Source organism: Capra hircus, chromosome 9, assembly GCF_001704415.2.
Source record: "Capra hircus breed San Clemente chromosome 9, ASM170441v1, whole genome shotgun sequence".
NCBI classification, from domain to species: Eukaryota; Metazoa; Chordata; class Mammalia; order Artiodactyla; family Bovidae; genus Capra; species Capra hircus.
The window spans coordinates 39,771,099-39,795,373 of NC_030816.1; the positions used below are offsets into that span (position 1 = coordinate 39,771,099).

Consider the following 24,275-nt stretch of genomic DNA (forward strand, 5'->3'; position numbering starts at 1 on the left):
ATACAGTCCATACTTCTGATTGTGACCTGAAAAGCCTTAAATGAGATATGGTTCCTGACTATCTCTGACTTAATCCTGTAATACCAATGCTAAGTCACTTCAGTTGTGTCCGACTCTGTGCAACCCCATAGATGGCAGCCCACCAGGCTCCCCCGTCCCTGGGATTCTCCAGGCAAGAACACTGGAGTGGGTTGCCATTTCCTTCTCCAACGCGTGAAAGTGAAAAGTGAAAGTGAAGTCGCTCAGTTGTGTCCGACCCTCAGCGACCCCATGGACTGCAGCCTTTCAGGCTCCTCCGTCCATGGGACTTTTTGGGCAAGAGTGCTGGAGTGGGTTGCCATTGCCTTCTCCGATAATACCAAGCTTACTGCTAATTCAGGAAGTTTCCATGTATTTTCTGTGCCATTAGTGCTTTTCATTTCTGTATGTGGTTGGCTCTTTTCCATCCAATCATTTAACCCAAATTCCAGCCCTCAAAAGCTCAGATGTTAAAGAGTCTGCCTGCAGTGCAAGAGACCAGAGTTCGATCCCTGGGTGGGGAGGATCCCCTGGAAGAGTAAGATGGCAACCCACTTCAGTATTCTTGTCTGGAGAATCCCATGGACAGAGGAGCCTGGCAGGCTACAAGCCATGTGGTTGCAGAGAATCAGACAGGACTGAGCAACTAACCCTCAAAAAGGCCTTTCAGTTTGTAGTTCCTGATTAAAAAAAAATGACCCACATCCTCTGTCCGTTACTCTACCACATTACTCTGCTTTTGTTTTGCTTTTTGCAGTGGTTGTAACTGTTCACATTTATCAGTGTAAACAGTTTGTATCCTTGTTTTGTATCCTCTTTTTCCTTTTTCCCCAAAGTGTAACTTCATTATGCCTAGCACCTTAGAATACTGCCTGATATATAGTAAGCTTTGAATAACTGACTGGAATTCAGTGTTATGTCAGCTTTTAACAAACATGCATGTTATTTGATATATAAGTTTAAAGTGTCGCTTTTTTACTCTTACTATTGCCACATTCTAAAAGGTTAAAACATATGTACTCTGGCAACGCTCTGAGTTTTAGAAGAATAACTCCTATATTTCTATAAAGAATTACTTAAGTATGATTGAGTCTTCTGTATTTTTAGATAACTTATGCTACTTTCTGGTTGGGTTTCTTTTCAGTCTCTGGGTTCAACACTATTCGGTTATTAAATACCTATTGCAGTTATTAAATAATTGAGTTAAAAGTCAAACTGAGTTATGTAATTTCAATTATCATATTAACCTTCTCTAAAGCAAACTTATATACATTATGCTGATTCAGACCTTCTGGTCTGAAGATGAGAATGGGTATGACTTGGTGATATATATTTATATTCTTTTCAGGAGCAGGTTATTTGCAGCAGTGTCAAGTTATAATAATGTGTGTTGGTCATTATTTAGTTCCTCACAATTTCAGTTTATTTTTTAGGATGGTATACTAGAAGAGCAGTTACGAATGTATCTTCACTGTTGTTTGACCCTTTGTGATTTCTGGGAGCCAAACATTGCAGTTGTCACCATTCTGTGGGAATATTACAGTAAGAACCTGGTGAGTAAATAGAGTATGAATTTGTTCCTGGAATTTGAACATGGTATTTGGGGAATGTTTTTATGGTTTAATTATATATAATTACAGAGATTTCTTAAAGTTAATTTTTCAAAGTAGATTAGAGTAGCTAAAAATATCTTTATGTTTCACATTGTCTAAAGAGCCTTGACATAGGGGAACGGAGCATCTGACGTCCCTTTTCTCTTAAGGGTGAGATTAATAAGCAAAGAAACCAGAATTGTGCCAGAAAGATGTTTTTAAAAATCCTCATTTATAAATGTTTTCTAACAACTACTGATTGCTTGCCGCACATTGAACAGTTAATGGTATCTTGAATAAGAACTCGGCTTGGCATTTGAGTAGCTTCTAGGCTACTAGACAGAAGCACACATACTGTAGAAAAAAAGAAGAGAGTTACAATACTCTGGGATGCTAGAGGAAGGAGTATCTGGACTTGTAGAAGTATATGGACTTCTAGAAGACTTGATGAACTCATAGTTTTTTAAATTGGCCTGGGAAATAAGTAGAATTTTCCAAGTACAGAAGAAAATGAACATCCAAGCAAAAGGAATAGTGTTTTGAACAAGTGTATAGAGACATGACGGAGAAGGCAATGGCACCCCACTCCAGTACTCTTGCCTGGAAAATCACGTGGATGGAGGAGCCTGGTAGGCTGCAGTCCATGGGGTCGCCGAGGGTTGGACACGACTAAGCGACTTCACTTTCACTTTTCACTTTCATGCACTGGAGAAGGAAATGGCAACCCACTCCAGTGTTGCCTGGAGAATCCCAGGGACGGGGGAGCCTGGTGGGTTGCCGTCTGTGGGGTCGCACAGAGTCGGACACGACTGATGTGACTTGGCAGTAGCAGTATAGAGACATGAAAAAACATGATTTATGCCCACTGTTTTAAATAGTTCTAAATGATGAGTCTGAGGTGACTGTGGAGAAATACGGGAGATGAAGAAAGTAGAAAAGTTAGTCCAGGGCTGGATTTTGAACGGTTAAAGATAGCATGCGGTTGAGTTATGATTTATCCAGGAGACATTGGAAAGCAAAGATGTGGCACATTATGTATGTGTTTGAGAAAGTTTTTTTCTGAAAGTAGTATAAGGGAAGTGGATACAGATGAGATAGTAGTCCACTATGGTAGTATAAGTAAATAATGCAGCAAATGAGAACTAAAATAGGGACAGTGAATTTAAAAAGAGTAAATTTGGAAGAGAAAATTTTAAAAGTACATTTAAAGGATTGTTACTTGTATATGGAGAGAAGAGAAGATTTGGGATGTTTGGTTTTCTGAGTAAGTATAAAGTGAAATGTTCAGTCAAGACAGAAAAAGATATGGAGGACCTACAAGTAAATTACAAGTTTGGGTCTATACATAATTGAACTTATTAAAAATGAGAACAATACCTTTCTCTGAAATGTATGGTCAGTCTGGCTGGAGAAATGACCAATTCTAATTTTCAGGCAGAATGTATACAAGATGGGTCTGTAATGTCTTGTTATACCTGAAAACAGAAGGTATCCAAGTAAGCTGGAGTTGTGTCAAAAGAACATAGGAGCTTACTTTAAGGAGCTCCCATTCCCTAGTGCTGGGTAAATTTGGGCATGATAAAGAATAAAGACAGCTGTGGATTATGTGTTTAAATCCTCGAGTTTGTGGTATTTTTAGAAAAGTTGTTATTCTAGAAACTGTAAATAAAGGAAAATATAAACTGAATATTCTGAAATTTGAATCTTCAGAATATTCTGAAATATTCTGAAATTTGGTATTTCAGAATACCAAATTTCAAACTAGTTTAGAAGGAACGAGAGAATTAGAAAATCACTATCTTGCACATCTGTTGAAATAAGCCATCTGGATGATGAGCATCCCTGGCTGTTCAAATGGTGGGGGTCACTCAAATGGATCGATCATCGTGATCAGTCTTAACATCACAGAAAGAATGAAAGTCAGAAGTTACGTGCCTTTTTGCTAACTGAAATGGGAAGTACTCAAGACTGCCACTGGAAGAGTCTCACCAAAAAACTTGACCTGAATCTGATCAGTCCACTAGATAGAGCTACCAATTTACAGAAAAGATAGCAGATGGAAGAATACATTAAGTGACTCCAGGAAGATGTAAGGAAGATCTTGAAATGTAGCAAGATATAAGCCCCTAAAGTTAGAATTTAGGAAATGCTGCACAATAAATTACCTGTTAAATGGTATGAAGAATCCACTGGAAATTTTTATAGGATAAAAGATTTAAGAAGCGTGTCAACCAAATGCAGTGTATGAATCTTGACAGTATCCTAATTTGAACAGACGAACTGTTAAAAAGACATTTTGGGGATAATCCAGGAATTTAAAACACTCCTTTGTATTCTGTGCTTGAATGGAATTTTTATTTTAGGGGAAGATGTGGTAATGGCTGTGTACTTTTTATGATTAAAAAGAGTCTGAATTTTAATGAGCTAGTTGGGATTTACAGCTTTCTGTTGTTATTTATTCAGAGATTTAATACTTGTTTTCTGTTTTTTTTCCTTTCAGAATAGTTCTTTCAGTATTTCTTGGCTTCCTTTAAAAGGCCTTACATATATCATTAAGTCACCCTTGGCTATGCTAGAAATGGTGAAGACCTGCTGCTGTGATAAACAAGGTCTTGACCTGTATAAATCCAGCAGTAGTTACACTATTTTCCTTTGCATTTTGGCAAAAGTTGTCAAGAAAGCAATGAAGAACAATGGTCCTCATCCTTGGAAACAAGTCAAGGGAAGGTGTGTGCTGTATCTTTCTTTGTCATGAATGTTCACTTCTTTGGACAAGTGTTTTTATGTGTTTTTTAAGGTAATTTGTGCTTGGATGTCTTTATGGTTTATCTCTTAAATGTATTTGTTCAAGGACAGCAAAATATGGAGCATTTTGATCTTGCCAATTTGTTACAGTATGAAACCAACCTAATATCCCTAACTTAGGGAAGATTTTAGTTTCTTATTTATCTCATCGGTCCTGAAGAATGAAATCCCCTGTATTAAGTGCAGGTATAAAAGACAACTGTTGTTTTTCTTGCCAAAGTTAATTGTAATATTTCATGTAATTCCTTGCATATATTTTGTTAAAACTTACAGAAATAAAAATCATGTCCAGATTATGAATTGGCAAATGATAGATTCAGTCTATAAAATTTTGTGTTCTTTGAGTCCATCAGTCTCACAAGCCTAGCTTGCTTGAATGAAAACTAGCCAGAATATAATAGGAGCAAAACCTCTGATGTCCTCATTTGAGGAGTATGCCATTTTCGTTTCCGGTGTGGTAAAATAAACATTTGGTCACATTTGCCTAGTGTTGTCCTTTTTTGAGAGTTTTGCTTGTTAAATGGGTGTGATTCTTACTGTCTTCCCTTATTCTACTTTTGTCTATGAGCCCCTTTCCTAGCCCTCTGCAATTGACTGTTCTCCACCGCTTGCTTAGCTTAAGCAATGGAAGCTTTTGCAGCAGAATACTTACTATTTCTGGTAGATGCTTCTCAGTAATCTCTAAATGAAATTCCTGTTTGATTCACACAATGAATAATTCTTGGTGATACAGTTTGGATTTTTATCTAGAATATATTTTTTGATGGTATCTTTGTTAAACCTTCAGTAATTAGGTAGCTCAAACAGTAGTTACTTTTCTTTTGTTCTGTTTGCCAGTTTGGTTTGGAATCTTAAATGTTTTTATGGAAAGCATAATACTCTGAACTTTATTGCTTAAAGAAATTGGATTCGTAATACTGTATACCAAGCCTATCATGGATATGATGGGGAGGATGTGAAGATAATTAGATCTTTATCTTCAGGAGCTTATCAGCTTCATTATTTATAAATAAACATTTAACCTCTCATAAGCATTAGTCATTTCTGTTTTGAATAAACCAATTATAAAAATTGCAGAGAAACAACAATCCCTAAGTAAGATTAAAAATGAATGGTGTTCACTTCTGATCCCTTAATTAATTAAAATATATCAGCTCTTAATTATATTAAGTAGTATTGACAACAGATTTTTAAATGGCTAGTCTTGGATATTTGAGCACTAATAATTTTTCTTTGTGAGTGGGTAAAAATAATTTTTCCACTACTTTGCATTGTCTTAACATATAAGTATAGTAAGAGCCAGATCTTTGTGAAGGGTAGAGGGAGAAAGAATTTAAGGAACATTGTTATATAAAATTGCCCTGTTAAGAGTTCTATAAAGTACATCAAGTTGTACTTAAAAGAATTATATATTCTTTCTTATTTGTCAATAAACATTGAAAAAGAAAGGTAATGGGGGGATGAAAATAAAAGGAAAAGCCAAGTACTATGGGGGAAATAGTATTTCTTCTACTGTCCTTTGGGGAAAGCCACTGAATCCTTTGATTCACTTATAGATACTTGCTGCATCTTTGAGAAATTTGAAGGTTGAGAGGGGAGGCATATTCTATGAGTTTTGTTTTCTAAGCAACAAAAGTGATACAATAGCCCCATTATGTAGAAATAGCTAAAAATTTAAAGTGATGAGACTGTCATGAGTATTGAGTTAAATGTTATTTTAAAAGATGGATTTTTGTGAATGAAACTGTTAATAATTCATTTGTTTTAATTTTACAGGATATATTCTAAATTTCATCAAAAAAGAATGGAAGAACTAACTGAAGTTGGTCTGCAGAACTTTTTCAGCCTTTTTCTACTGTTAGCAGCTGTGGCAGAGGTGGAAGATGTAGCAAGTCATGTTTTAGGCCTCCTGGATTTCCTCAAGCCTACTTTTAAAACATCTCCTCTCATTTGGAAGGGTCAAATGGCCTTCCTCTTAATGTATACCCAGAAAAATCTGGACATTGGTGTTTTGGCTGAGAAATTTTCAAATGCTTTCCGGGAGAAAGCAAAGGAGTTCTTGGTATCTAAGAACGATGAAATGGGACAAAGACAGACTCTTTGGACCCTTCTTTCTATATATATGGACAGCGTTCAGGAGGTGTTTGAGACAAGCCATTGCCTGCATCCTTCTCATGAAAAACTGCTTAATGATGGCTTTAGTATGCTTCTACGAGCTTGTCAAGAATCTGAACTTAGGACAGTATTGAACTTTCTACAAGCTGTTCTGGCCAGAATCAGGTATGTTTTCCAGTAATGTGCTAATGTATTAATTTGTTTTATATTATTACCTGTGTTGATTCTGTGTTAAAGTTTTCCTTTCGACACACTCATGAAATTCAGTTGTAAAGAGAGCAGTTAAAGGAAGTTTTACTGCATTGTAGTGTAAATCAGTAGTTTTCAAACTGTCCTTTCAAACAGCGCTTCTTCGAAAGAAAGCTTACATGCAAGCTTATAAAATTCAACTCTGGTGCAATCCAGGAGCCATGACTTGCTCTTGGCCCTGACTTGCCTCTCTGCTGCTGCTGCTGCTAAGTCGCTTCAGTCGTGTCCAACTCTGTGCGACCCCATAGATGGCAGCCCACCAGGCTTCGCCGTCCCTGGCATTCTCCAGGCAAGAACACTGGAGTGGGTTGCCATTTCCTTCTCCGATGCATGAAAGTGAAAAGTCAAAGTGAAGTCGCTCAGTCGTGTCTGACTCCTAGCCACCCCATGGACTGCAGCCCACCAGGCCCCTTCATCCATGCCTCTCCTAAAAACATTTTTATCCAGAGGAATATTTCAGACATTCTAAGCAAGACCATGAACTCAAATCTGAGGTGACTTTCATTGAAACATATGCAGTTTTGTGTGCTTAAGGAGATTTTGGCCACATTGTACCATTAAAAAAAAAAAGGCTATTTTCTTTAAGTAGTTTGCTGCAGAGTTGTAGCCTCAAACACATGAAGTGAGCTGTGCTTAACAGCCCAGTCATGTCCTACTGTTTGTGACCCTGTGGACTATATAGCCCACCAGGCTCCTCTGTCCATGGGGATTGTCCAGGCAAGAATGCAGGAGTGGGTTGCCATGCCCTCCTCTGAGGGATCTTCCCTACCCAGGGATCGAACTGAGATCTCTTGCATTGCAGGTGGATTCTTTACCAACTGAGCCACCAAGGAATCCCCAAACACATGAAATACTCCCAGCTAAAGCAGTGTATTCTAAGAGTGAGATAAGATTGTTCTATAGCAAGTTTTGTGTAGATGATGTTCACCAGTCATCTGTACAAAACTTAGCTGTTCTCAGATCTACGTGAATTACACAAATATGCAGATGCACTCAGACCCAAACAGTAATGGGTGAGAATAGTTGTCATGCTATTTATTGCCTTTAAGGCTCTTTTCACATAGCAGTTTCACCTTTGAAGTTCATGTTCTTAAGAAGTTAGATACTACACTCAGTGCAGTTAGGTATAGAAATACAATTTTATTTAAAATCATGTCTGAAGTTAATGAAGAGACTGCTTCCCTTTTCTTAGTTGCACATTACAAAGGTAGCATCTTTTTCAAAGACACTAAACTTAATGAAATTTCTGAATTTTGGATATTTCATTACCAATTTCATTTATTAATGATCTTAATTTACATTGGGCTGTGTGTTCATAGAGATCAGTCCATGGGTTTTCACTCATTAGGTTTTATATAGTTTTTATATTCATGTACTCTAGTTCTTATGCAGATAATCATCCCTATATCCCTAAATGTAAGCTGAATCAAATATTTAGATGAACGGATAAATAGATAAGTTAATGAAGAGCCAACTTCATTAGAGGAAGCTTTTACTGATTCTGGATCTTCTCCATGAAATAGTTTGTTTGTTCTTAGTCTAGTAGAGTTTATTAGCAGATGCTATACTTTGCCAAGTGCCAAATTCATTTTGTTCAGTTTTTCAATAAGTAGTCAGCAGTATTTTCCTGTGCTTTTTGGGCACAGTTAGAAATTTCTACATTTCTGGTACCATTTTTGGTTTGTTTATTTATATTCGTCTGAATATACAAAGCAAGAAGGAAAAAGAGGGTCCAAAAACTGGTCTAAACCAGCCTGGCGATGTTGCTGCAGCCTGGGCAAAGGAATAGGAGTTTTTAGCTTTAAAACCAAAGCAGTTTCAGGAGTGTTGGGAAAATATTGCTTGCAAGTCCTTGTAAGCTGTTCACTATAATGCATTTTTGTTGAATCCATGAGGGTCACTATTCAGAAGTACAGAGGTAGGAATCAAGAGGGCATAATGAAGACTGTCAATTATATAAAATGAGAGTAACTTTACATTTATATTAGGAATTTCTTTAAAATTGGATCTGGTTTGAGTGTGTTAATTTGGTGTCATCTTGAACAGGGGGCAAGGAGTGTGGTCTATAGGACTAACCAATAAAAGACACAAATGTTGATGCTGATAATATTTAATTCTTTGTAGAAATGTTTATTTTTGGTTTTGCTTTATACTATTCAACTATGATCAGAAGCAGTTGCTATAAGAGAATGTGAAATCATGCATAACTTTCTGTCACCAAAATTATCAAGCAGTTTTAACAGACGTATGAGGTCAGTGTGTGAATGAGACTGGTGTAGTAATGTGCAGGTCATTATTAATGCTGTCACGGTACAGGCACTGCCATCTTTTAAGTTTCTGAAGCTTGCATAGTAATTCGCAACAGTCCTTCAATGAGACTGATTGCAGTACATAATAAGAGGGACTGTAACTTGCATGGTTTCATTTTATTCCATCAATCTTCAATACTTCCAAGCAAATATTGTCAAGACAGACTTGCTTTAGTTTGGGATATTTGCAGGGTAAGGGCCCCAGAGATCATTCAGGATTGTTTACCTTAAAAAGAAAAAAAGAAGGGAGGGAGGGGAAACCCAAGAAAAGTCCTCTAGGTATTTGATCGTAAGGAGATGTGTTCCTGATCTCTTAACTCCAAATTTGGATTCATTGAGGTTCTTTCCAGAGGACTCTTTTGGGTATGCTACAATATTTTTACTATTAATATTATTAGGAAGTTCAAAAATAATTTGAATCGTTGTTAAAAATTAAAGCATAAGCATTTCGTTTTCTTTTAAGTTAAGAACAAAGCTAAATTCTTGAATTTTGATTTAGATGGAGAAGGTGGGTTACATAGATTGATGATATTTATTCCTGACTGCATCCCTGACAAAGGAAAGAATGAAATACTTTACCTTAGCAATCTCTTCTGTTTTGTAATTCAGGTGGGAGTAAGGTACCAGTCCTTGCATAAATGTGTGTGCAGGATGTGTGTGTGTGTGTATGTGTGTGTGTGTGTGTGTGTGTGTGTGTATGTGTGTTGAACTGGGTAATAGTTTTATAACTGTATGACAGTGAAATTATAGGTAGGAAGGAACTAAGATCACTGATTATAGAGAGAAGCGGCTCCCTCTAGGCTGTTAAGAAATAATAACTTCATATGCCACTTTCAGCTAACTGGAGCTGATGGCTCACCAGAGCATTCTTTATTGCTGATTAAGTAGCATTATGAAAATACTGACTTGGTTATGTTAACTAAATGCCTCCATGTTTAAAACTCCGAATGTCAAATAGTTTTAGCAGTCATCTTTAACATTTCACATTACCTTTCTGGAATCACATTTCTAGTTCTCACTTGGCTGTTATTTGAGGTTAATATAAAAATGGCAGTCTTTCATTTGTGGAGTTAGGTGTAGCCAAAAGCTTTTCTTTAATTATATCCATTCATGCTGCTATAGTTAAGGGTCTGTCAGCATTTCCATTATAAACCTCCATTTTCAGGGTTTTATAACACAGCTCTGAAAATTAGCTCTGGGCAAAAACTTGACATGCAAGGCCTCATGAGATTCTCCCTCTTCCCCATCCCCCTGTTTCATTTTTACTGAAGTAGAGGTGAGTGATTTCAAAATGCCTTTTGGCATCTGCAAATATCATTCGGAGTTTAAAAAGAAACAATAAATTTTCAGGCTTTGTACCTGTTTGTTCTACCACTTAAGGGAGGTTGTGGACTTATGAATTTAAGTCAAATGGATATTGATCAACTGACATCCTATCTTGTATTAAACAAGAGCCTGGTTTCAAAGAAGTCTAAAGGCAGCTGAAAACTTGTCTAAGATGTCAAATGTGCAGACTAAGAAATAGTTCAAAAGGGAAGATGACCTGTTTTTGATATTCCATGTGCTCAAGTGCGACTCCTTAAAACATTTAAGATTCTTTTTTCTGGCTTCAAAATACATTTGAAAATACATACATTTTTTCATTCTTTTTTTTCCATGAACTTGCAAGTTCATCTGTTAATATATCTTTTTTGACATTTGGGATGGAGGTGTGTGTGTGTGTTTGTACACATTATACAAGAACTATGTAGCATTCTTCTCAAATATTTTCCATGCTCAATAGTTCTAGTTATTTTAAGATTTATTGGTTTGACAACATTTATTCTAAAAACAAATTTTATTTTAATCTTTCCTTTGGGAGAGAACTGGAGATTTTCTAGGCAGGGAAGGAGGTAGTTCAAAAGGAAATGTTCTTGTGAGGCTGTGCTGATCGCCAAATAATTTACATGATTTTTCAGAAAAAAATAGAGAACTCTCGACAGTATGCAAGCCTTTTCTTCCTTTTGTTATTGAGTCTTCTGTTAGTATAATGGGTTATGGCTTTTAATTACTGAAGAATTGTTTACTACAAAACAAGTTAAAATCAATATGATTTTTTTTAATATCAAATTATTTTGATTTATTTACGTGCAGAGTTTCATTAGTATACCCCAGATTGCCCAAAACATCTGGGGTTCTGCTGTTTCATCATGTGTATATATGAACATCTGTCTATATGTACATATATGTGTATGTGTGTCATATATACACATAGGTACATCATTTATACTATGTATATGAAATGTATACTTTATGCAGATTTTGATTTGATACAGATTTTTAGGACAGTGTTCTAATAATTTGAGAGAGGGAGCACATGAGTATGCCCCATGGAAAAATACATTTACAGTTTTTATTTGAAAAATCAGACAGTTGTGTTGCTCACTAAGAGTGATCCATCTACCAGTTTTGGTTGCTTCAGAGAAAGCGTAAGCATCTCTAAGGGAATATAGTAGTATTGATATTGTGGAAATATATAAAATGTATAGATTTCTTTTCATTAAATAGTTCATAATGAGATTTTTACATGTATACTGTGAATTAACTTTTTTATTTGCTTATGTACTCTTTGCCAAGCTTGAATTGCACAAAGCATAGCCCTTTTATGTTACATATTTTATAAATTCATGCAGTAATATAAACCTCTTACCCTAATAACTTGGAAATTTTTTTATTATTTTGCTGAAACATATGCTATTTACTTAATTTTTCATGTATAAGAGTTAATATTTGGGTCATTTATTTAGTCTCCAACTAGATCTATTAATAGATATGCATTCTCCTTGTATAAGTACAAAGTGATTCTTTTAAAGTACTATAAGAGAAAAGTTATGTGTCCAAATTTTAGCCTTATTGGTAAAATGGGGATAATAGCACCTCACCAGGTTATTTTAAGGGTTAATTATAACACTAGTAATGTGAAGTACTGACACAGTGCCTCGTATGTTAGTAATTGTTCAATAAATGGATGTTGCTTTTATTATCATTATTACTGTTTTCAAAAGAGGCCATAATGTATTCATTTCTTTGTACTACACTTTATGCCTGGCAACCTCAGTGTGCTCACGTGTGTGTGTGTGTGTGTGTGTGTGTGTGTGTGTTTGGGCTTAGATGGTTCTTAACCCCTTCCTAATATAACACCTTTTACGAAGTGGATAGCTCAGTTGGTAAAGAATCTACCTGCAATGCAGGAGACCCTGGTTCAATTCCTGGGTCGGGAAGATCCACTGGAGAAGGGATAGGCTACCCACTCCAGTATTCTTGGGCTTCCCTTGTGGCTCAGTTGGTAAAGAATCCACCTGCAATGCAGGAGACTTGGGTTCTATCCCTGAGCTGGGAAGATCCCCTGGAGAAGGGAAAAGCTACCCACTCCAGTATTCTGGCCTGGAGAATTCCATGGACTGTATAGTCCATGGGGTCACAAAGAGAGTCGGATGCAACTGAGCGACTTTCACTTTCACTTTTGATGTGTAAATGAGTTAGTGGCTTCCCTGGTGGTGCAGAGGTTAAAGCGTCTGCCTGCAATGTGGGAGACCTGGCTTCGATCCCTGGGTCGGGAAGATCCCCTGGAGAAGGAAATGGCAACCCACTCTTGTATTCTTGCCTGGAGAATCCCGTGGACGGAGGAGCTTGGTGGGCTACAGTCTACGGGTTGCAAAGAGTTGGACACAACGGAGCGACTTCACTTTCACTTTGATGTATAAATGAGTTAGTGTCTATGTTGTAAAAACATGGATTGCAGAGAACATGAACATTGCCTCACAATTATAGAACTGTTGGAAATTGTGATTCTGTGTTACTAAGATGATAAGGAGCCGCTGTAGAGAAAGAAGAGTAACTTTTTAAGGTAGAAATGTGATATGTGTGAATGTCCTTCCTTTATATCTAGTTAAATGAGAGAATTTAAGTCTTCTTTGGAGGAGCTTATTTATGATCCCAACTTTATTCTCTGCCATTTCCTCCGTGTTAGACCATTATTAATGTTTGCCTGATCTTCTGGCCTTCTGTGCCTTGCCTCCTCAGACTACCTACCTCTGTTTTTTTAATTGGCTTTTCTGAGATATGTCACTTTTACAATTCACTTATTGACCAGCTTTGTTAAGATGAAATTCATATACCATATGATTAATGGTCTTAGTATATTCACAGAGTTGTGTAACCCCTACCACAATTTTAGAACAGTTTATCACCCCAAAAAGAAACCCCGTTAACCATTAGCAGTCACTCCCCATTTCCCCAACCCCCTTTCCCTCGCAATCACTAATCTACGTCTGCCTCTATAGAATAACCTGTTTTGGACCTTTCATACAAATGGACTCATACAACACATCATCTTTTGTGACTCATTTCTTTCATTTAGAATAATGATTTGAAGGTTTATCCACATTAAAGCATGTACAGTACTTCATTTCTTTTTATTACCAAATAATCCACTGTATAAATTGTGTCTTAGTCGCTCAGTTGTGTCTGACTCTTTGCAACCCCACAAATTGTGGCCCACCAGGCCGCTCTGTCTTTGGAATTCTGTAGGCAAGAATACCAGAGTGGGTTGCCATTCCCTTCTCCAGGGGATCTTCCCGACCCAGGAATTGAACCTGGGTCTCCCGCGTTGCAGGCAGATTCTTTACTGTCTGAGCCAACAGGGAAGCCCCTTCTATGAATATGCCAGATTTTATTTATCCATGTAGCAGTTGATGAACACTGAGTTGTTAGCAAAAAAGTGCAATTATGAATATAACATTGCTGTGGACCTTCATGTGCAAGTTTTTGTGTGGACGTGTTTTTATTTCTCTTGGGTATATGCTTAGGGGTAGAATTGCTGGGTCATGTGATAACTCTGACCTTTTAAGGAAATGCCAAACTGTTTCCATTGCACCATTTTACAGTCCAATCTATACAATCCAACCTTATCCGACCTGCAATAAGAATTGCAGTTTCTCCACATCCTCACCAATGTTTGTTGCTACATGTGTTTCTGAATGCAGTGATTTTAGTGGATGTGAGGTGATAGATTAGTATCTCATTATGGTTTTGATTTGCATTTCCTTGGTGGCTAGTGGTGTTGATCACATGCTTTTCATGTGCTTGTTGATCATTATGTCTTACTTGGAGAAATATCTATTTGGACCCTGTGTCCATTTTTAAATTATTTGTCTTTTTGTTACTGAATTATAAGAATTCTTAATATATTTAGATACAAATCCCTCATCAGATATGATACACAAATATTTTCTCCCATTTTATGAGTTATCTTCTCATTTTCTTTCTTTCTTTTTTTTTTTTTTACTTTTTGGCCACACCGTGTGGCGTGTGGAATCTTAGTTCCCCAATGCAGATTCAAACCTGAGCCTCCTGCATTGAAAGGTGGAGTTTTAACCACTGGACTGCTGGGGAAGTCCCTTTTCACCTCAACATCTTCTGTAGCATAAATTTTAAACATTTTAATGAAGTCCTATATACCTGTGTTTTCATCTGTTGCTTCTGCTCGTCTGATATTCTTTTGCCATATTTGTCTTGTTGGAGAGCAGTTCTGCTTATGTCATTCTGTACTTTCACACCTTTAAAGACATCCTGATAAGACACAAGAAAGTGTAATGTCGAATTCCTTATCGCAGTTTTTGAAGTTATCCACAGCCTGGCTTTACTTTATTTCTGTACCTTTTTCTTGTGGTTCTCATTTAATCAAATGAAACTATTCATTACCAAGATATCTCCTAAATCTTTTTTACTGTTACATTTTCCTGTCAAAACCAGTTGAGGGTTCAGATCAGAGAATGGCCAGGACAGTAGAGCTAGATCTGAGGACTGAATAAACTGCCGATATGTGATAACCAATAATTAGAAAAGGGTTAAATTCAAGGAGTGAAAGCAGTTGTTAAGATCACAAGTCAGAAATGGTCAGTGCTGGTGACAGCAGGCAAAGAGATGGGGTGGCAGAATTCAGGAAAATAAAGGGAAAAACCCTCAAAAGACTTACTTAGAGGGATTTGGGAAAAGGAAAAGGTGATTTGAGAAGTTAGTAGTACCTAGATCAGGACTAGAGATGCAATCGGTGAGCTTCAGATAGGAGCATTGTGCATGGAAGAAGTCAGGATTTCAGGCGGTAGTGGACAAATCCCCACCAGTGAGTTGTGCTTTTTTTCTTCTACGTATTACGGAAGTGTTTGTGTGTTCTTCCTATTGCTGCTGCTATGTTGCATCAGTCGTGTGTGACTCTGTGCAACCCCATAGACGGCAGCCCACCAGGCTCCCCCGTCCCTGGGATTCTCCAGGCAAAAACACTGGAGTGGGTTGCCATTTCCTTCTCCAATACATGAAAGTGAAAAGTGAAGTCGCTCAGTCATGTCCGACTCTTAGCGACCCCATGGACTGCAGCCTTCCAGGCTCCTCTGTCCATGGGATTTTCCAGGCAAGAGCACTGGAGCATAGTATAAAAAGCAGGAGTTTTAGGGTCAGTAAACCCGAGATCAGATTGTCCCTCCTTTGCCACAACAGTGCCATCTTGAGAAGTTACTTAACCTTTTCTAAGCTTCAGTTGCAAATTTGTAAAATAGTCCTTACTTTATAGGATCTGTATGAATATCTGCTTAGGTCTCTGCTGTCCATACACACTACCTGTGTGTGACAATTTAATGAATATAATGTGACATACAATGCCTCCGTTGTACTAGTTCCATACCAGATGCCCAGTGGCTATTCGTAGTTAGTGGCTGTGTAGTGGGCAGCAGCAGAGCTCTCGGGCAGCACTGACTTAGATGCTGTGCCTCCCCAGACCATTGATCAAAATAATCTCTCAATATGTTTATTGTATTCATTTACGTTTTCTTCATTTTTATGTGAACAGTGTTATCCTTTATTCCAAGCTTCTCTTGAAATGTATGCATGTCCATATGTCCACAGTCTTAAATAATCTCACTTTCCTTGGGATTTCTTTAACACTTTCTCTCAAATGCTCTTTATTGCTTTCTACTTTGTATTTTTTTTTTTTTCCCCTACAGAGGATACATCAAACAAATTATTCAGCAAATCCAGCTAATATTTATGAGTGCCTGTAGTGATAACAGGCATTATTGTAGGCAGGCACTTGGCATACATCTGTAAACCAGTTAAGTGCAGTGTATATGATATGCACTCATATATTTCTTACGTGAAAGACAGACTGAGAAAATAAAAAGGTACTTTAAGTGTTTATTGAAGCTATCACCTTTTCGTCATTTTATATTACATTATTTCAACCATTCAGTATTATTTGATAATGATTTATACTTGTCCCCAGATTTTACCTACTTATCCAACAATTGTTGCCAGCATCCACATGAAAGTAGAGAACAGTATCTGTGCAGCCAGGCTATGGTTTAATGGATTTAATACATAATCTGAATTTCAACTCTCTGCTTTTTGTGTTCTAAGCACCATTGGGCAGGAGGGACTTCCAGAAAAATGACAGGAGTCCATTCTTCTCAATTAATTGGACGGTTTTTGATGTTATAGAAAAATGAAACATGTCTACTCTAGCTGAAAATTTGGGACCATTTTTTAATAACCAAAACTATTCTCCCACTAAAATATGGAAACAGGTGGAGTAAGTGGGCCTTTGAGCTTTTCCCTTGCTTTTGAGAGTCTCCAAAACCTCTCCATCTAGGCTGGGTCCACAGGAACACTTTGAATGTAAAAGTAGAGATCATCTGTATTGGGGTTGGGTTGGAAGCAAGTTATTAAATATTTGGAAGAGGGAACTGCAATAATGGAATGGAGGAAATACTTGATAAAATAATTTAAAGCAGTTCCCTGGAGTGGAAGCTTCCTTATTGAAAGGGCCTTTTGAATGACTGTAGCACAATGTAAGAAAATAAGACTAACAGCAAAGCACAGCTGTATGAATTTCAGAAGGCTTGGTACAAGAAAAAGGTATCAAAGTGTCCATGGACTTCTCAGTCTTAGCCACTTTTCTTAATCTTCTATTTTTTTTCTGTTTGCTGTGCCCCTGATGTAATCTCCAGTTATAACCTAGGTCAGATCTAATATTTAGCCCATCTCCAAAATTATAAAAGTAGAGAGGTGAATAGAACTTTATAAATTTTTTTCAGGATTACTTTCAAGAAGTAGATGACATAGTTGTTTGCAAAGTTTGAATGAAACAGTAAATTCCACCTCTCATAATTAGGAAAAGGAAGGTAAGAGTGGCATAAGAACACTGAAAAAAACTGTGATAAACATCAGGATAAAAAAGGACAAGGGCAAAAGAAATATACTCTGGAAAGGAAACATTTCATTCTTTTGAAAGTGAATGAGCTCAGGGAATAGAAGTGCCATGATTATTTTCTGTACCAAGCAGTGGAATATTTCTCTTTAGCAAAATGGCAATAAATCAAAAGATGCTGGGATGATGTGAAAGTTACTTTCCCCAGTCTTACTTACATGCCTGTGATTCCTTTTCTGAACTCCATGGTTCATTCCAGGTATTTGGACCACCCAGATCTTTGAGGCTTTGGAAGGCATTGGCTACTGTGCTGTTTCATGGCACCACACAGGGCTATGTTTCTTAAACCAAAGATAAGTTGTTATAATAAATATATTAAAGACAGGTAAATCCCATTTGTGTTGGGTTTGCTGAAGTTAACTTGTTTCCAACTGTGGAATGGATAAAAAGACCTGAAATTATGATTTCAGTAGGCAGACCCAGTCTTAAGAAACTCAGGAGATAAACTACTGTTGTGGCTTTTGGCTTTAAAAGGGAAGTGCTCAGAGGAAACAAGTGAGGAAGCAAGTAATAATTTAAGCATTTACATTCAATAAGTGTAGTACAATAAACCACTCACTGGTTTTTTTAATGATGTTATGCATCTGAGAAGGAAACTCATTTCTTAATTATCCCATTCTTTTTAGATTAATAAGACCTCAGAAGGCACTATAAATTGTGGAAAAGTAGAGTTATTATAGTTTAAAAATGTTCCTAGATATCCTCACCATCTTCTGATAATTCCCCTAAAGTTATTTTAAGTTGTGTTTCTTAGAAAACATCAGAATACATTTTTGTTTTATGATATGGATTTACTTTTGCCATCATATGGCCTGTAAGGAACAGTTCCTTACCTTTCACCATCTACCTTGTGGAGAAGGGTAAGTAATTGCTCTGTTTCAAATTTTATTTATATTTTAACAAAATTGAGAACAACTATAAGGAGTGAAACTAGCCTTTGGAACTCTTAATTTCAATTGTTTCTTCTTTACCTTACAAGATATATATTTTTCTCTCTTTAGGATATCTCTTGTCAGATTTAAGGCTTATTTAAAATGAAAAGAAAGCTAGAGCAATTTTCTTTATTCCATTTCAGTCTCCTAAGGCCTATTTCCCCCTGGTGAGCTCATAGCAACAGGGGGGTTTAAGGGAATTCAGCTTTCTGCAAATTAATGTCTCACATCATGAAAATTCAGGACTTTTTTTTTTTTTTATCTTGAAAAGTAATACAGTGAGTGCGAGTATTATTTCTTGCCAGCGGGTGGAAGATGAATGATTTTGTCACAGTTTTACTGCTTGATGAGCAGTATCCTGAGGGTCAGGCTTAAGTCTGTGTCACTATGCTGCTCATTACTCTTGAGCTAAATAAGGGCTGATTGGATCTAAATTGCCTAGCACATGGGCCACAGATGAGCTCAGTGAGCAGGGGATGACCTGCTATTCAGTCTGGGAGTAACCCCGGTGTGCAAATGCAGCATTAGAACACCGTGGGAGAATGAGAGGCTACCGGCTGCTGCCAGCAAAAGAAATCGAAATGTAAAAACTCTTTGATGCTGTGATGTTAGAATTTGAAATGTAGGAAGTGACAGGTTGATGGTACTTATCAGCTTTGGCTGGATTAGAGAACAGTGTCATCTTGCTTCTATAATAACAGAAGAATGAAGCCGGCAGCTAACTACTGTGCAGAGTGAAGCCGCTGCCGTTGCCACCAGTCGTTGCTGCCTCCTACCGGCAGTTTTCCTGGAAACCAGTAAAAGATAACGAAGAAAAGAGCATCCTCTATAGATTTCCAGGAATTTGGAACTCTTTGGTGATGAAAAGCTGCCCATGATAGGAGGCAAGGGAAAATGGTATTTTAGAGCATACTTAATAGTAAATTGCATTATTACTGAGAAATCAGTTTTTCAAAAATTTTCTAGTTAACCAAGAGTTAATGCATTTATGAAATGAATCCACCCAGAGCAAAAAAGCCCTGTATACTCTTCCTGTAGTAGTTTTCATTCAGGGGCCTCAGTTGGGTTTGTTTCTGTCTCAATTATGTATTTTTATAAATAACAGCACTTTACTAACAATCTTCAAAATCTAATTCAGACTACCAACCAGTGTTAGCACAGTTTCCAAGGTACCTGATAAAAATATCAGTACGAAGTGAAAAATGCTCTTGATTATGTAGCTTATGTTGCATAAATCTCCTTCCTAAGGAGGGGATGGGATGGAAGGAAAAGTTTTTCCCTGGAAGTCAAATGATTTAAAAAAAAAAAAAGCAAACCCAGCATAACCCTATGATGTAGGAATACTTTTGTTTCATTTTATTCCTGCAGTTGTGATTAAAAAAAAAAAGAATCAGTGTTAGACTATTATGTTTATGATATAAAATTAGAATAAAAAAATGGGGTTACGTACTATTTAGTGGTCTGCTTTTTTTCACTTCATGTATCATCAATCACTTTCCGTATCAGTGACATCTACATTATTTTTAGTGATTTCACAATATTCTCATAGTTTACTTGACCAGTTCTTACTGGTAAAAATTTACACTGTTTTGAAATTTTCTCCAGTAGATACAAAGTTGTGATGAATGTCTCTTTGAGTTTCTTGGTAGGGTTCTTGAGAACGGTTGTGCAAATTGTACACTGCACAACTCTAAAGGTACCATTCTCAACATTGTAAACGAGACTTTGATCTTCGTGGATTTGTTTGATTATACGTGGAAGATACTTTTTAAACGATTAGGTTTAAAATATAGAGCCTTAGACATAGTTTTGTTTTGTTTTTTAATTGGGAGATGGGGAAAGGGGACAGCTGAGGATGAGATGGTTGGATGGCGTCACTGACTCAATGGACATGAGTTTGCCCAAACTCCAGGAGTTGGCAATGGACAGGGAAGCCTGGCATGCTGCAGTTGGGGTCACAAAGAGTCAGACATGACTGAGTGACTGAACTGGGAGCCATGATTTAATCATTTTCAAGGTTTATATTTACACAGATTGAAGGCAAAAGGAAAAGAGGATGGCAGAGGACGAGATGGTTAGGTAGCACCACCAACCAAACAACAAAAAATACATAATTCAATACCTTCTACAGAAGCAAATTTTCAATTAGTAGTAGAAAATCTTAGACTAGAAAAATAAAGGTTTTTACCCTCTTTGGAACCAGACTATAGTTCTATAGAAAGCTACAGAGATAGAAAACTTGCAGAGTTTGTAAAGTTTTCAATATAAGTTAAGTACTCAAAGCCTCTAGAGAGGGTTTTTAGTGCTTCTCCGTGTTATTTTTATATTATCAAAATTCACCTATCCTTTAAAGAATATAAATAATGTACAATTGTATGCTGTAGAAAATAAAAGTCATTCCCTTCCTACAACTACCTCCCATAAAGGGAAGTACTATTAACACTTTGTGGAATGTTCTTCTAAACTGCTGTTGCTTCTCCTTTTATCCATACTGCTTCTTTTACCACCTATTATTTTAAGTGGGATTAGATTATACCTTGGAAATTTCTACAACTTGAGTTTTTTTTTTTTTTTAAATGAAAGGGATATCAAAGGCATCTCTCTAGATACACATATTATATAAGACTGCATAGTTTCTTTTTGTATAAATAACTTTATTTAACCCCTGTGAACATTTAGGAGTTATAGGTGATTTTAAGTTGGCTTGGCTCTTGATTTTTCAAGATCCTGGTTGAAAATTTAGGTTGCTCAGTTTATTCAGGATATTAGTTGTAGTTCTGTGAGTTAATATATCAAGCATCAAAACCAGCAGAGCACATTCCCACTTCACTCATTTTAATTTCTATCAATCACACGTGGAATTACAATTACGTCCTTTGCTTATAGTAAAAAATATTACTGTATTTTTTTCAAAAGGTTGCAGATGTGAATTTTAATTCTGACTCTGCCACTTTTCTTTCACTTTAATCTTCAGCAAGTTGTGTAATCTCTTTGAACCTCAATTTTTCAAATCTGTAAAATGTGTGCGATAATATATTAAAGAACTGGTTTGAAGCCCCAAAGAGATAACATAAGTCAAATGTATAACAGAATACCTAAGCGATGATTGCTTTTATTACCATTGCTGCTTATCCACTGGTTTCAGAGAACTGAGGTGAAAGAATATATTACACTACAAGTAAATTTAAGACAGAGTTTCCCACTCCAAGATTCTCACAATCAGTTCAATTTTATTCCCTGAAAAAAATTCTATTTATTTTTAAAGTGAAAGCAGGAATTATTCTTTCTTTGTAGTGTCTCTCTTCCCCTCTTTTTTTCTTACAACTTAGAGAATTTTGACTGTATTAGTTTTGCGCCTTTGCATAAAACAGAAATAACTATATTTTTCAGTCAATCCTCCTTTCCTGAGTGCCCAGAAAGTACTTGCTGTGGCAGACTTTGGGCTGATGTTGGAGGAAACAGAGATGCTGAAAACAGAGCACTGTTCTCAAGTGCCCCACAGTGCAGTGAAGCCGACATACAGACAAAGAAATAACACAGCGATCGATGCACAAGTGTTGAAGAGACTCTTCTTAAAACTCTTCTACATCACTTAACAGAATTTTCTCTGATATTGCCCTGTATGAAATTCTGTATGTGATTATTTGGCAATAAGTCATTCACACTGTGTCTCATAGCTGATTGGTGGCAGAAAAATTAGAGGAGAGACATTATAAGTGTTTAGCAGCTTGTGCTTAGGTGGATATTCGTTCAAAAGTTTTTCATATGGTTTTTGACATCTTTAACATAGTTCCTCTATTAATAAAAATAACTTAGCCACTTATAAGCATATGGAATGGTCGGTCTTTGGTGAATTTTTAATAACAGTACTATGTCATTGATACATTTTTCTGCATTTCTTTTTGTCTGACATCTATTTTTTTCCTATTCCCATTCTCTGAAACCTTAATGTATCTTTTCTTCCCACCTCTTTAAATGTTCTATAAACTTTGATCTTTTCAGTACAGCACACTTTAATTTAACGTGACAAAATAGAATCTAAAACCAATATGTAGTATTGGCATTGTGCATTTTCAAAAGTTTACATAAATGCTGTCATACCAGACATGCTGTGTACAGCTGTGTCACCATCTATTTTCTTTTGGTTTTATTCTTTTGAGATATACTGCCAAAGAAAACGTCCTACAGGAAAACAAAGGATTTAGCAAAGAACAAGGAACATCTTGGGTTCAAGAAATGAGAATCCAGGATAGAATAGTGAAGGGATGGAAAACAGTTTTATGTCTGGCCCAGGCAACCTCCACTCCAGGTTTAAATAAAATGATGGCAAGCTTTGAGAGGAAGGCCCTCAGGAAAAAGTGGGGAAAGAAAAAATTATTTTTCTTATTCTGGGAGAGAGTAAAGCTATTTTATTATAAAATGAATTTTTCTTTTTGTCTGTAACACTGAATGAGAGATTGTTCTAATGACCTCTCAATAAGGAACCTTGTTTGATTTTTAATATTAATTTACCATAGCAGATGACATATAATGGCTTAAATACATCAACTTTAGGAACATCCTGTATGTTTCAAATGCATTGAAATGTGCATTTTACATTTCCTTTTGGATATATAGAAGTTTTAAGGCTTTTATGTACATAAGTGTCATAATCTTTAAAAAATATTTATGTATATATACATACACATATTTAACAGTTGACAGTTTTTTCTATTGGTTTTCTGGGAGGAATTCCAGTGCAATTCAGCATACATTTCTTGGATACTTTCTGTGTCAGGACTGAACTAACAAGTGTTCTGTGTACATGAAGCTGTATCCTATGCTTGTAGAGCTATAGTGTAGTGGAAACAGCTATTTAATGGTTCCACATTTTTATATCTCCACAGTTGCTCTTTTCCAAATTCTGAAATGTCTGAACCATTAGTTTGATCCAATATATGAATGGTGTTTTCTTATATTTTGAAGATTACACATGTAAAATGGTAGGTTTGGTAGTTTGGTAGGGCCAAACTAATGGTCCAGGCTTTTCAGAATTAGCATTACAGTGTGAGTTTTGTGACGAGATGTAATTCTATATCCAGGTTTCCCAGAAGACAAGTCCATCTTGCCTACTTTAGAGATTGTAAACATGGTTCTGTTTTCCCATTTTCATATGGACTGATAACAGTCATGTCTCATATCATGATAGAGTCATAGTCATATGTCTTATCTTTTTGGATGCTCTTCCACATTTTTCATTTAGGTTACGACTAGTAGGCACTGGAAGCTTTTATCATTTAAATATATAACCTTTTAAAAACTTTGGGCAGATGATGTCTTAGTCTGTTCAAGTTGCCATAACAAAATACTACAGACTAGCTCACTTAAATAAGAGAAATTTATTTGCTGTCAGTTCTGAGGGTTGAAAGTCTGAGATCAAAGTACTAGCGTTACTCATTTCTAGTGAGAGTTCTTTTTACTAGTGAGAAGGCATGTGTGCTCGCATGACCTTTAACTGTGGGTACATTATTGGAGGGTAGGGGAGAGACTCTGGTGGTCTCTTCCCACAAGGATGCTAATCCTATTGGGTCAGGGCCCCAACCTTATAACTGCATTTAAATTTAACTGCTTCCTAATATATGAATCTGGGAAGATACAGTTCAGTCCAGAGCAGATGGATATATTTATTCCCATTGGAATAATGATACTAACAACAGAGAGTGCAGAAGGTTAAATTTTCATATGCATTACTTCTCTTGTTTTACACCTTTTATTTTGGAATCAGGGAAGTTAGAGAATCCTCAGTCCATTCTGAAGGAGATCAGCCCTGCGATTTCTTTGGAAGGAATGATACTAAAGCTGAAACTCCAGTACTTTGACCACCTCATGTGAAGAGTTGACTCATTGGAAAAGACTCTGATGCTGGGAGGGATTGGGGGCAGGAGGAGAAGGGGACGACAGAGGATGAGATGGCTGG

General features: G+C 36.7%; 1 protein-coding gene across 4 annotated transcripts in view; it reads left to right on the forward strand.

Annotated features, from left to right (window-relative positions):
* Positions 1-24,275, forward strand: part of MMS22L (MMS22 like, DNA repair protein) — a 122,117-nt gene that overhangs the window by 34,566 nt on the left and 63,276 nt on the right. For all 4 annotated transcript variants that reach the window (XM_013966474.2, XM_018053137.1, XM_018053138.1 and 1 more), the window contains exons 12-14: positions 1,452-1,571; positions 4,111-4,337; positions 6,192-6,695. In XM_013966474.2, coding sequence (XP_013821928.2) covers positions 1,452-1,571; positions 4,111-4,337; positions 6,192-6,695 — 851 coding nt within the window. The remainder of the gene's footprint in view (positions 1-1,451; positions 1,572-4,110; positions 4,338-6,191; positions 6,696-24,275) is intronic.